The sequence below is a fragment of the Anopheles cruzii genome, chromosome 2 (assembly GCF_943734635.1).
Source record: "Anopheles cruzii chromosome 2, idAnoCruzAS_RS32_06, whole genome shotgun sequence".
NCBI lineage: Eukaryota > Metazoa > Arthropoda > Insecta > Diptera > Culicidae > Anopheles > Anopheles cruzii.
Window position 1 is genome coordinate 2,029,768 of NC_069144.1, and position 14,440 is coordinate 2,044,207.

A 14,440-nucleotide genomic window follows, 5' to 3' on the forward strand; every position below is an offset into this window, starting at 1 on the left:
ATCCATATCGAGCGCAACTTGTCCAGAAAATCACACCGCGATTTGCATGCCGAACACAAATACGTTGGAAATCCGGCAAATAGTTTCATCTGCAAAAAGATGAGGAGCATGTCATAACCGTTACTGTGGGGGATGTAGCCCAGTTTAAGTGGTACAATGTACATGTGAAGAAGGCAGACACGAGAAACAATGTAGCAGCGCGAACGTTGTTCTTAGGAAAGAAGCGCGTTTGGGTAAACAATAAGAACGAATAGCCATTGGGACCACCCGAACTGCATCTTCTGTGTGAAGCGCGCTAAGCAGAAGTTACATTAACATTGGGCTCAGGATAAACGGGATCACCACGATAGGTATTAAGTGGAAAATTATAGCAGAGCAAAAGTATTGAGCAATGAAGAACGTTGAACACAAACCTCCAACCGTGTAATCCCGTACATTTCAGTTACATTACGAAAGCATGGGAAAATTCAATTTAAGAAGGGCATATTACCTGAACATTTGCACAGGAAAACGTTTGTTGTAAAAGATATTCGCCCCGTTCGTCGGAAGAGACCGGCTCCAAAGTGCCATCAGTCGACAGGCACTTTCGACACATAGGCGTGGTTCTAGAAAGATATTTGTTATCACACCTCTTATTATCGATCCTTGTCTCCCCGGCAACTTACTCGGCTGCAAATGAAGCTTTAGACCGTTTCGAAGGTGCCATTTCGACTCCAACAGTTTATTACAGAAGAATGAAAAATTGTTCGTGTTGTGATTTGTTTTGCGCTTTGTTTACCAACAAAGTTTTCTTTTTTCTTTTTTTGACAGCTTCTGAACAAAATGGCGACAGCTCGCGGATGCTGTGAGTTGCTAAATGCTGTCAATTTGTTTATTCGATTCAAATTCTCAACGGATGGGTAGAATTTATTTTTTAATTAATATATAAATTTATTTATATATAACTATATATATATAAATGAAGTTCTGTCCGTATGTTCCTTATGGACTCCGACACTACTGGACCGATTGACTCGAAATTTGGTATACAAGGGCTCACAAACCTCACGTTCATCGTATCGTTGGCCATTTTGGTGGGGAAAAAATGCGTTATAGGTCATTTGCTTTCCGTTTGATCTGTATTTCGCGAGCAAAGGAACTGGCTGTCGTCTCTGCGCTTTTACACGAGGAGCAAAACATGAGAGCCGGCTTCTCGCAGGCGTACTTATAGTCTGTCCACCAGTTTATAGTTCAGATTCAGCTCGAACTTGTAAGCGCCCGCATGCACGGATATCCGAGCACGTAGCCCTTAAGCGTCGTCTGGCGGTCCGTCTCGTTGAAACTGAATGCGGCCACGTTGCGATCGTTTTGCAGCCAGCGCGCGAAATCGTCCGCATTGGAAACGCAGGCCGATACGGCGATGAAGCGGATTGAATCCAGCATCGGCGCTGGATCTACGCCGTCGTTTGCTAGTTGATCAAGGTCAATTCTGGCATCGATGAGTTTCATGCGCCCCACGACGAGCTCCAAGCTTGCGCCACGCTCACGCTATCTTCCATTACCTGCACCTCGTCGATAAGGAACAGTTTGATGTGGCGCAGGACATTCGCCACGTTCCGATCCACCCAGTTCCCCGTGAACACTTCCCACTTCCGGTGTGCTAAGAATCAGCCAATGCTTGCTAAGTTTGTTGATGTCTCCAACGGCATTGTCGTCGTCGTACTGAATTGTCTTCCCAATCGTTCTCCTGCTACGGATGGTGACATACTGATACCAACTCGCATCCGATGTGTCATCGACAGCGCCGGACAGCGACAGAAGATTCGACGCTGCAGGAAGGGAAAAACGATAAGTAATCAGATCCAACTCATTTGGTTGCGGTTTTTTCATATTCTTACCCTTTGTGCCCGTGCACATTTCGTTCCAGGGCGATTAAACCACCACACCACGGCAACGCCGAATTAAAAAGACGGCACGGCTCGGGCGACGAGACGACATTACAAACATTCAACAAAGCACAAAGGAGCGGTTTTTGCACTCTGATTGAATCATTATTTGAACTCTGGGAGTTCGAATAACTCTGCGAATGATTCAATCAGAGGTACAAAACTTGTGTAGACGGGCAGGTCTACTACACAAAGTTTGCAAACTATATCGCTGATACGATACCTTTGTGCTTTCTTCAATGCTTGTTTGTGCTCTACGACGAAGACGTTCAACGCAGCAGGCACTCTGACCGGATGGGTGAACGCCTTCATCGCTGCCTTTGCCAAAGGTCGTCCTAAGACGACCAGAGACCCAAAGTCCTGTTCCGATGCCAATGCCTTTACAAATTTAGCTACTTTTACATCCTTGCCATTTTCGGTCTTGACCAAAAACCAGCTATTGGCATCGGTTGCTGAGATGGTCTCACTTCTCAGCAAGAACTTCTCCCTTATTTCAACCCTACGGCCTTCATGCGTAACCGTAGGGTAGGGACGGTTTAACTGAGTGGATGATTGGCCCTGCAACGGCCCAATGTCTAAGATTTCGAGAAGGCTGTGGACGGTAGACGGTACAGACCCGACAATGGTTTTGTAGTCTGCAAGGTACAACTCAAGTAATTTTTGTGCATATTGCAACAGTTCTCTATTGCGAGTGCGGTTACAAACAACAACCGCCCAATGTAACTTGCAATAGAGTTGAAAATCTTGTTGCGACAGCACCTGATTAAAAATCACGTAGCCTACCACATCTAAGATGTACCCCCACATTGAAGGGGTCCAGAGGCAAATGTTCCTGCCGAACTGTCCGCCTTTCCGTTCATGCGGAAAGCGGACCTCACACATTGCGGTCTGCAGCTTATCAAAATCATCGTTGCTCATTCGACTTTTAGCTGTAAATGTTTCCCAAAAATTTTTCACCGCACCGACATGGACATCAAATTTAACTTCTTTGGTGTCGCTGACCACGTTTTCAAGAATTCCGGCTTCTGTAATGATAATGTAAATATAAATGAGTAATTTAATAGTAATGTAAATATCTTATTTGGCGCTACATCCGCTGCCCGGTCTTGGCCTGCACCAGAGACAATGTTAATATTTCTGGTGCTATTGACAGCGTCAGCGTCAAGAGTTACAGCGTCAAGAGTTACAGACTGCTCTATCAGCGGGAGTAACGTAAATATAATGAAATATAAATAACACACACACACACACACACACAACAGGCACACTTACTCAGGACTTCTCGGGGCTCGATGTGCAACGGCCCCGTGAGCGCGGTGCGGGGATCTTTCGGCATGCCGGGAAAATATGGCCCCAGCATGCACAGTATCTGCTTCAGCATTGCCAAGCTATGTTTGGGGCTTTGTTGGGTGATCTGCGTCATATGGCGTGTGAGTCCCGCCGCCGTATGACGCTCCTGCTCCGTGGCACTGTTGAAGACTCTGCGATCGGCCTCCAGCTCATCACCGTCGAGCTCCGACTCGCTGTCGCTGTGGTACTCGTAGTATCGATCGTTCTCGATCGATCGAACTCGACGTGTCGAGCTCGGACCAGCTTCAGGGTCAGCCTCCGATTGGCGCCGTTGTTTGTTTCCTTGCTCGAAATTTGCGTTGGATGCCATTCTGCAAACAAGAAAAGAAAACCTTACTCTAACCATTGTTCTATAGGATCCCAACGTCTCTCGCCTCTCAAACGCCTTGGGTGGATGGTGAAGCAACGACTGGGGTCGGTGAACCGCGGTAACTTGTCCGACCTAAACCCGGCTTGAACAGCACCGGCTTGACAGACGGTTTGGCGTGGCGAATGTTTAGAGGCAAATCATTCAATTGTGATATGGTTGGGCCATCAAGAAAGGATGCACGAATAACAGTAACAGCACAGCATCCACTCCTCACACGGTGCCGATCAAACACTCTACCTGTGCGTGCGTAAGATTCTGATTCCGCTTGTCCCGCAGCCTGATCGCATATCGAGAATACCGTCGGTTGGCGAAACAACACTCACCTTAACGTGCAGTTTACAGTAGTGATGAGTGATAGAGGAGCGGATGATGATTATTTAAGGCAATTTTCACGAAATTTTCAACAAATTGCGGTAGATTGGCGGAAATTGTTTGATACGATCTGAAGAAGCAAGAAGAATGTGCTCGAACTGACAGTTCGGTGACAGATTTCCAGCCTTTAAAGGCCTTCCATAAAGGCCTTTTGACAGTTGAAGGGATAAAACTCGTACGCAAGTTTTTGCACTGTGCATAGAGTTGCCAACCAATTTCAAACCAACAGTTAGAACGTACGAATTACGAATTAACTACGAATTAGCAGATAAACAGCATAAATGAACCAAAATCCATTAAACCTCGTTCCAATACGTTGATTAGATCTAACTATAACTATCAGGGAGAGCAAAAATAACAAACATAACTTACCTTGATTCACTTTTCACTTCACTGAATCAAACAACAACCTGATGTATGTTGTTCCACTAGCACGGACAGAGCACTTTTCTCAATCCAACAACTTCACTTTCAAACAATACGGCTCACCCAACTGCTCGCTTGGCTAATTTTGTGTAATTCCAGTAGGACGGACACAGCAGAACTGATAGATTGGCGGTTGAGCGTAGGCTATTAGAAAACCGCTGAAGTTCAGAATTTCCCTCAAATGTACAGAACGCTACCCGTACCGCACCCGAAAAGTGGACAGTACTCGATATTTTAGCTACCTACGTAAAACCCAGTTGGTAATCATGACAAAATATCAGGTAATAACAACAAAATAACGGTCAACGGAGTTAGTCGGTCAAAATATCGGCTTCTTCTAGATTGCAGGGCTAACGAACCATTTGATCTTTCCAGTTTTCAAAAAATATCGCCCAAATGGTAGCGTAAACTAAAACACGTTCAGAAAACGGACGGTAATAAAGTAATTTTTCATCCTTGTATTTATCGTTGTTCGAAAACCATGGAACTGGAACGAAAACTGTAACTAAATAAATGTAAAAGAATGGTACACAACATCTGAAACCCATTTCGGAGTAGTGAAATAAATGCCCTAATGCCTCGTTGCAATTAATGAACTCATTTACTGTACACATTTATTCCGTTTGTTATTTTGTTCACACCAATAAATTACTTCCGAGCTGCCTGCGACATTTTATTCAATTTCGTCCGCAGGCTCTTTTTGGTTTCTGGTTTTCTTGGGTTGTAACCAATGAACGGTCGCGCATTATGAACTATTTGCCGAATGGAAACAGATACCCCGCCGAATGCTCGCTTGTAGTTTGGTTATCCAAATTCGTTAATCAAGTAGGTCTGCGGATGATGCACAAAAATTATGTATCGTTCTATGTGGTATTTATTTTAGTTTTAACCATGTTACAAGCAGCCGCTCGTGTGTCCTGAAAGTGTCGTAGATTTAGATTTATGGAATTTCACCTTCACGTGTACTATTCGTTTTGTTTTCTCTTGATAGCTAATTGTGAAATGTGGTTGTGATTGGCTTGTTTTTACAGTTTCCCTTAACGGAGCAACGGTTTGTACATTTTAGCTACCTTGAACTAGCACGAGTTTGAAATCCCAAGTCTTGCTGCCAGTAGAAACGGATGAAATTCAAAAAAATTAAAATCATAGTTTCACGCGAGCTCGTATACAAATTTTTGGTACCGGTTCTTGTGTGCGGGTTGCGCGCTTCGAAAAAAAAATCGGTATTAGGTTGTATCAAAAGTTTGTTGTGATTTCGTGTTTGACCGTTATTGGTTTGATTTGATTGCTAGGATTTTTTTGGTGACTCTATAAGATTGTGATTGTGGTGTAGTTTCGACATTGAGATTGTGTATGAATTTAATGCTTTTTATGTTCATTAATTAGACTGCGATAAATTTGTGTACCATTTTGCTTTCGTTTATAAGTTTATAAAGATATGTTCGCCGTGGGGCCACGGCCTAATTTCGTTTGCGATATGTTCACGATTGATTGATTCGTTCCCGTTCCGCAGTTTCCTAAAACACTACCTTATCGCTTCGGATCGCCTAGTTTCGTTGCATTCGTTCGTGAGTTTTCGTTTCCATTTTTGGTTTCCATCGTGCTCTAAGCTTACGTTTTTCTTCTGGTTTTGTTTTTGGCAAAAATTTAACTACTTTATCAATAACACACGCCAACAAGAGTGCCGGCGCGCACGCCCACCGTCGTATAACCGGCAAGCTTCCCCTCCGGTTCCCTACTCGTTCCTTTATACAATCGACGCAACTCTATACGGATAAACGGATACTTTACACAACTGTACAGACAGGACCGTGGACTGCTTGGCTAAGTATTGCGTAGGTTAGTGGTTAGTTCGTTTCATTTTATTGCACGTAACCAAAAACGCGGAAAATCGGGATCATTAACTAAAAATAAAATATCAAAAATCGTCTATTTCGTCGTCGCTGGAAACATTCTCGGTGACAGTGACTGTTTCTACAAACTAATCGTTCGGTTCACCATCAGTTGCCTGCGTGGCTCATTTGGTTGTAGTGGTTGCCGCCAGCGGACTTGGGGTGTATCCCTGCGTGCCACAGGTCGTCATCGAGTACGGACTGAAGCCACTGCCGCCACTCATCAGACCGTTGATTCCTGTGAAGGGTTAATCAGGCGTTAGCTACTGACGTCCACAAAATCGCGAGGACAATCCGACTCACTTGTGGTAGAATTGAAGACGCTGGCAGGCGAAGACGACAGGCCGGTCATGTTGGGTGCCGTTGTGTACCCGTTACTGCTTCCGTACGATCCGCCACCGGACGAGTGCGGTGTCGAGGCGCTGCTACAGTATCCACCCCGTGGACTCACGCTACTACTTTGGGCACGAGTATACTCATCTGGGGGATGGGAAAGAATTCCGATAAACAACTCGCTTCAATCGATTAGACCAATCGCCGTCTTACCTTCAGTCCACTGACCGGTGCCGTCTTGCACGCTAACCGCCAGCTGGCCGCTGTAGGAATTGAAGCCGGACGAGCTGTTCGGTGAGCGAGGCATCGAGTACAGTGCCTCCGCTAGGTCCGCGGCCCGTTTAAGAATGATCTCCTTCGGCAGCTTCTCCGGGTCACCCGGGTGGCGCGGGATCAGCTTCTGGAGCCGCTGGAACCCATAGTCAATCGTCGGTTCACTGAGGGCTACCGAGGGCACAGAGTGAGAAGCATTAGCAGAATGTCGAGACTGGACCGTAGAGCCCTTCGGTGACTACTTACAGACATAGACAAAGCGACCGGGCGATCCCTTGCAGAACTGTTTGCTCTTGTAGGAGAGGGTTACCTCGACGACTCCCGGTATGTGGCGGGGTGGCGTTTGAACTCGGATCGCATGCGAGGTGATAAGCTGGCGATGGGCAAAACGGATAATTAATTAAGACACCCGGCTGCCGGCCACACAGTGCCCCGTGGTGGCCACTTACCTCACTCCAGACCAGCATCGTCCCGAAGACGACTTGCAGCCCGTCGAAGAAGTTATCACCGACGATAATCACCTGGGCACCGCCCGTGGTCCAGCCTTCGCTCGGCGAGATGGCCTTGATGCAGGGCGTAGCCATCGGCAGCGGGGGGTAGATGCCTGCAAACGGGGTGGACGGCAGCGGTTATGGTACGGTTTCGCTGACAGGGTGCGCTGAGGGAGCACGTTTCTAGGCGGCCGTGTCGGAATTGGACGGAAAAGCTGTCTCTCAAACCGTAACCGGTGGTCGAAATCGCGAAAGTTCTCCATCACGGACCGAAACCAGACGCGAAAGTCTGGCGAAAGCGAAATTAAAAATTCAACCACATGTTGCTCGGGGCTCCGAGTTATCAGCAAGAGGCCACCAAATATTCCATTTCCGCTCCGCCCGCAGTGCTGGACAGATTTTCCAATTCCAGGCCCAGATCCGGTGATGGGAAAACTAGAAACTTAATTGCAAGCGAACACAGTCCGTACTCGTCGGACTCGTTCCGGTTCCGTTCCGGCAGGAAAGTGGGAAAATTGCATTTTCCACACATTGTCCATTGGCCACCGCGGGTGTGGACCATCGCGTTCATTAACGGCACGGTTCTGGGTTGACGCAAACCAGCCTGAAGGGCTTGGTGGGACAATGGATTGATTTTAACGAGACTTCCGAGTTCCAAAATTTGTGGAAAAGTAACTCAAGAGATGCCAAATGATTGTGATTCAGTGCCAAATAAATTCTTTCCACTTCAACGCTCCGATTACGTCCTGATTTATAACTCCTTATGCGATAGTTTCTTCCGTGTTCTCGAATCGAAGCCAAATTTATGATCCGTGAGATGCGCCAAACTTTGAATTCCGATTATTAGAGATAGTTTATGGCGGCGTACCGAAAACCGGGTGGCGGTTTGTAACGAGCTTTTCCGTGCACTTCCTGAGTGTACGAACGACGTCCGCAGAAAGAGTCTTTCCGGGTTTGCGATTTGGCTGGTTGGCGAAGCCCCGGGTTTGGGGGCCAGAGCTATTGGTGCGTGATATTTTATTGGCCATTGCGCCATTGGATAAAACATCACGCAAATCACTGACTCTGACCGCCGGGCTCTCGCCGGTTGCCGGAAAGGATGTGGCCAATTGAGGGACAATAATGGTGTGTAAACGAGAACGAGTGACGAGTGGGTACGGGAAATCAAAAACACTATAAAAAGCACCACAATACAATCTACAGTCAACAATGTAGCCAATCGTTTAAATGATAGAAAATACAAAACAAAAGGAGCAAGGACACAACCACACAAACCTAACTATGGAACGCAAAAGTCCTAACAAAAAAAATGGGGTCCTAGAAACTAGCGTGTGTGTTGGGTTTGTTTTTGAGAAATAAATTTTGAAACCGACCGTCGTACGTACTGTCCGGGGCCAGATGGTGGCCCGACATTGCCAAGGGGGAGTTGGCTGTACCTTCGGGATCGATCCGCTTCGCCCGGCGCCCGTGCTTGCTGTTGTTGTGGACGAACATGTTGTCCGAGATGGCCAGCAGCGGCCCGTCCACGGCCACCTGGGTCGCTATCACTACCTGCAATATATGGGTAATTGGAGGGTACCGTTGGGCCGTCGTTGGGTGGAGTGGCCCCCGGGTGGCCACGCGAGCGTTGCGGTGGGAGAGGACACGGGAAAGAGGGTTTTTGGGAGGTGTGCGGTGCGGGCGGGGACAAGGAAGAGAGAGACAAACAAAAAGAATATAATTAATTGCATAAAAAGATGCGCTGCGCGTCTGATTTGCGTGTCACACGAAACTTCAAGGACTCGGCTCGAGGATCTCTAAAAGTGCGAATCGACGTAGGCAACTACACTCGGTTGCCATGGTGACCGGTTCGAAGTTGGTTCGCTTCACCGCAACCATCTAGCCAGCAAAACTACATTTTAATGGCGTGTAAAGCAAGATGTTAAAATAAGAAAAGGAGATCAGTCCCGGGCCAAGACCAATGGAACAAAAACCACCAAGAAGACTGAGGGGAGGACACAATTTATTTCCGTTCGTTTCGTTGATAGGTTCAGAGCGCTCCGCGTAGTTACTTTCGTTTCTTCCCGTCCCGGACGCCGTCTTTAAGTAGGCGGTGACATTTTCATTAACCGAACGGAGCAAACGAAGCTCCTTTCTCTATTTTTAGCCCAACCGGGAGGGCGGCCAGAGACGCTATTTGTACTAATTTCTCCATCGCCACCATCCATCTTGGGACAATTTATTATCACCACCTCACGTGAACTACCACGTCAGTGGAGACGTTCGAGGGGCCAACCGGAGGCATCGACCGAAGGTTGCTGAGGGTCGTGCCTTCGAATTTATGGTCCCGGTCCCGAACTGGACATCTGTTTGAACATTGTCGGCGCTTTTTCATCGTTAATCTTTTGAGAACATGTTTATCACTCGGACGAGTACTTAGGCCGGAGTATTCAAAATTGGATCCTTCTTTGCCAAAATTCTGTTTTGTTTCTGATCGCCGCCCTCAAGAACCTGGAGCGTATGATTTATTCTATTTCAGTCCACTGCAGGCAACAGGTTGATGATTAATACTCACTTGAAATCGTCGCATGTCCCGCGGGTTGCCAGCATTCTTCAGACAGTTTTGGTTGCACTTGAGGAAAAACTTAAGGAAAAATCTGTAACGAGCCGAGAGAGAGGGCGGGAAAAAGGGTGTTAAATCGGGGCGAAGGAGTTTCTTTGAAGATGGAGTTTAAAAATTGGTCGATCGCCTTCGGATCTCTCTCGGGTGCCGTAAGAGGCACGTTCCACAGGCGGAGCAGCACTCCGGTAGCACTGATTGGTACAAATTGGGCAACACCGCTCTTCGGAAGTGCCGTCTCGTAAAATCGCACCACAGTTTACGACCCGCCGCAGCCGCCGCCACCCGAGGTTAAATCCGTTGACACCCTGCGCGCGCTCTCCGTAGGGCTCCCCGGAGAGAATCCAGATCCGTTTTGGAGGAATTCCGTTAAACGATTCACCACGGGAATCGGCCAGCCAGCTGGCAGCAGATTGTGCTCGGGGGCCCAAAACACTGACGCCGAGTGTCCTAACAACAAGCGAACTTCAAACGGAAAAACAACTTGTTGGGTACGACTTCGTCCGGACCGGAAGCAGCGTGGCCCATTTTTGAACCGATTTTTAACATCGCCTGGGGACATCGCAGCGAATCCCCGGTCGGGAACTCTGTCAAGGCGGTGCGACGCTCGATGACAAACACAGTTTATTGGAGTGTCAGACGTTTGTTTGTTTGTGTGCCCGAGCACTCGAAAGTGTCCGCGTGTAAACACTCTGTGCCCTCCCCGGTCGTATGCAAATGATCTGTCCTGTGTAGTTTACCTCCAGCAGCCCGGCCCGGCGTGGTTCACAAATCACCTCGCCGCGCCTTGACTGAAGTGGCCTGCACAGTTCCGCTGCGGGGTCCTGATTTATGGATGTTCTACGCGCGGAGTACGGAGTTTCTTTCCCCGGAGTTCCATCGGGGAGATCCGCCAAGATCGTCGTCGGGGTCCGCGGGTCTTGCGGGACGGGGTTCGGTCCGATTCAAAATGGTGCTTCTGATAATTGCCTGGGACGATTTATTTATTGCGTAGAAGCATCCGTAATTACCATAAACGGTTTGGTTCCGACGGAGCCCGGAGAGTCCCGAGTTTTTGTGTCTAATTTACGTTAACTTTTTGCCGGTTTTTCCTCCCATCAAGAGGAGTGTTGGACCGCCGAACGCCGAAGCCGTTACCTGACGCCGTGGCCCTTGCACAGTAATTTGTCGTCCTGTAATAAATCTTGGCACACACAATAGTTGCACAGTAAACGGACCGAATTTGCATATTTAGAGTCACGGAATGAGTTATTGTGGCATAATTATGTGTAGAAGAAACTGGAAAGGTGATCACGATCGGCCAGATGCACCTCTCCGCGCCACTACACCACATCTCTCTCTCTCGAGCTAATGATGGCGATCGGGTGCCGTAACCTAATCCACAAAGCCGACCCAAATCTGCGACAGATGAGCAATTTTCGTGGCTCCGCTCATCCAGAACTGCGAGCAAACAGCGACCACAAAAAACCGAAACTGATCCACACAATGCAGCTCATCTGCTGTGACGAGACCGAGCTGAAGGATATCCGATACCTGCCCATTAGCCGCGGGGCCGCAGAGGGCCGCCAAAAATTAGCATCAATTTCCGAGGGCTGCCACCGTTCCGGCGGCTCCTTCTGGCGTAGTTGGCGAAACAAGTGCATTTAGTTGCATAATGCCACTTCAGTGGACCTCCTGCCGAGCTGAGTGAAACAAATCATCACCCCCATGAAGCACGCAGCGAAGTCCGGATCCTGTTGGGCACTTCGATCCGAGTAACGTATCCGGATGGCGGCGGCCCTCGCTCTCTCTCGTCGAGAGTGTGTGGTCAGGACAAGAGGATATAGTTTCACTTTCGTAGCGGCAACAAACTCACCCATCCATCGAGGGCGCGAAGAAGCGTGGCCTCGGAACCCCTGCCGGAAAAAACAAGCGACCAGAGCAAAAAGAGGACGAAAGCCGGAGGAACCCTAACCTAGCGCAAAAGTCTAACAGATGTTTGCCAGTGGGCAAATCACATATTAAATAGACACTCAGCGGGTAGCCACGAGCAGGGCTATGGAGGGCTGCTCGCTCCGGTACCAGCTTCCGACCGCTCTCTCTCGCTGTCCTGCGAGCGCCCGACCAGAAGTTATTAATAAAGGAAAACAGTACAAAAATAATAAAATATTTACAAAGGCATGGTAATTGAGTTGGTTATTTACAGTTGGTTGGTCGATGAGGGGAATCGGATCGGCGCTTCCACACGGGCGCTTCCAAAAAAAAACAAGCTAAACCTTGGCCGGTGGATGCTGGTCGGATTTAAAGGCCAATTCCTCCTCCGTTCGGTTAATAGTGCCATGGCGCAAGGCGCAAAAACGCATCCATCATCTTCGCATCCACCATCCGGATCCGGACCATCTAGCCCTCCGTGTGACCCAGAAGAGTCGCGTCGAAAGTGGGCGATCTGTTTACTCGAAGGTCCTGCGGAGCGAGCTGCTGGGCCCTAATCAATTACTGACACTTGTATGCTGCTGCGCTCCGAAATCTGTTACGATTTTACGTGCCCTCCACATCGTCGTCGTCCTCGGGGTCGTGTGGTTGGTGTCGGATGGCGCCCGCGGCTTGCTATTTTTTTGGCAGAGAGCAAAGGGCACGCCGTCGTCTGGGGTGTTGTATGTGGCCCGCAAGGTCCGCCCAAGATCGTGCGGAAGCGTCGGTCCTGCATATGCTAATTTTGGCACTTCTTCGATGGAACTCCACAAAGTTTACAACCACCGATGGCAATGTTATGTCTCTGGCAGGTCCCATCCATCAGCCGAGAGGATTGAGTGCGGGGTCCCAGAAAGGGACCTAATAAAATTACATATGGCCATGCGAATTAATCGGAATCATGGCTAAGCTTTTTCGGAAAAGTGTTTGAATCAGCACCACTCGGGCAAGTACCACTCGAGAAGAAAATTGGCAACAAAAAAGCCACCGTCCGCAGCATCCGATCCTGAGCCGGGGGGTGGTGAAAATTACCATATTTATTTTGTGTCACTCCATTTCAAATCTGTCTTCCTGTGTCGGCTTCCTGCGGCGCGCGCGCGCGCTCGCCTTTTTGTCCTTTGGCGGTGGGGATCGATTTGCTTTCTGGGTTGGGTTGACTTTTCACATCCGTCGCCCGGTAGCTGCGGCGGCAGGCAAGTAGGGCCGCCGTGATGATGTGTAAGGGTCGGATCGGCCTCGGACGGATCTGTGCCGGGTAATTGAGAACCGATGTCCTGCTTTCGAGGGGCGCGACAAAACAGTATAGTGCCTCCGTATCCACACAGGACCGGAAGAGACACAAGAGACATTAAAAAATCGCCTCGCTGTTGACAGAGAGAAGGGTGCCCGGTTGGGTGTGTTTGTTGTTACGTAGATATGTGTTTTATGCCATTTTTTTGTTCGTTGCTTGCGCGTTGATGACCTTAATGCTTCGGCTCACAAAGCAAGTGATTATACTGTTGTGTTGTTTTTTGTTTTGGAGGTTTGTTTCCTAAAAAAAAGCAGATGACCAGAAGGCCAGACTGTCGGATGAAACGAGCCCTGATTACTGAAACCAATGCCATATATTATCCCGGCCAGACGGCCAGAGGTCAGAAAAAGGTGATCCTCGGCGTGGATTTCTTCCCATTCTGTGGGACCATTTCGGTCCAGGAAACATTGCCGTTGTTTGGGAAGCTGCATGGCGTTAATGCGTTGCTTGTTCGTTGCAGCAAAACATGACGCCAGGCCTACTATGACGCCAGCAGCTCCTGTCATGTAACATAAATTTACAAGAACGTATAGTTTTCCGTGTAACTTGCAGTGTTTTGTGACTACAACTTTTGGGAATATTTCTCAGAAGCCTTCACCGCCTTATGCAAATGTTCGTCTCTATTGCCCAGAGGGCATGTAGCCGGCTTCCTGTTCCCATTTCCCGGCTACATCCCGGTTCCCAGCATCCCACGGGGCCGCTCTGTTCGACGGACAAATTGTGGTGTCCTTTTACTGCGGCCCATTCTCTCGTCGTGGTCGTCGCCGGGCGCAGATGTTACGATCGCGGGACCGCAGCACCTCAAGGCGCATCCGGGGGCAACAGTTTTGACACTTCTGACAACACTTCCCAACGGCCGTTGCCGTTGGTGACAGAATTATGGCTTCCTGAGCTAGCTCTCGGTTGCTGCGTATCCTTCCTTCCAAGCGTCGGTCAACCACAAGCGGCTCGGCGGTCAGCCCTGAAGTGTGGGCATCTTCACTTCCCAAGTGGGACTTGTAATTCCGCATTTTAAACTAACGAAGGGTAATTGTGCAACAATTGCAACCCATCGTCGTAATCCTTTTCGCGAGGCACACTGCGACAGAAAAAGGGGTTTAGCACTGTGTGGACCACTCACAGTAGGTGACAGATTGTAAAGTGTCAAACACGCTCGATGGACCCTCGA

At 48.6% G+C, this 14,440-nt stretch overlaps 1 protein-coding gene across 1 annotated transcript in view; it reads right to left on the reverse strand.

Annotated features, from left to right (window-relative positions):
* Window positions 1-6,460: 6,460 nt before the first annotated feature.
* LOC128269361 (transcription factor collier) overlaps window positions 6,461-14,440 on the reverse strand; it is a 30,294-nt gene continuing 22,314 nt past the window's right edge. The window contains exons 6-12 of the mRNA XM_053006804.1: window positions 9,987-10,068; window positions 8,806-8,983; window positions 7,391-7,545; window positions 7,188-7,314; window positions 6,882-7,112; window positions 6,639-6,815; window positions 6,461-6,573 (exon numbers count right to left, since the gene is read on the reverse strand). Coding sequence (XP_052862764.1) covers window positions 6,461-6,573; window positions 6,639-6,815; window positions 6,882-7,112; window positions 7,188-7,314; window positions 7,391-7,545; window positions 8,806-8,983; window positions 9,987-10,068 — 1,063 coding nt within the window. The remainder of the gene's footprint in view (window positions 6,574-6,638; window positions 6,816-6,881; window positions 7,113-7,187; window positions 7,315-7,390; window positions 7,546-8,805; window positions 8,984-9,986; window positions 10,069-14,440) is intronic.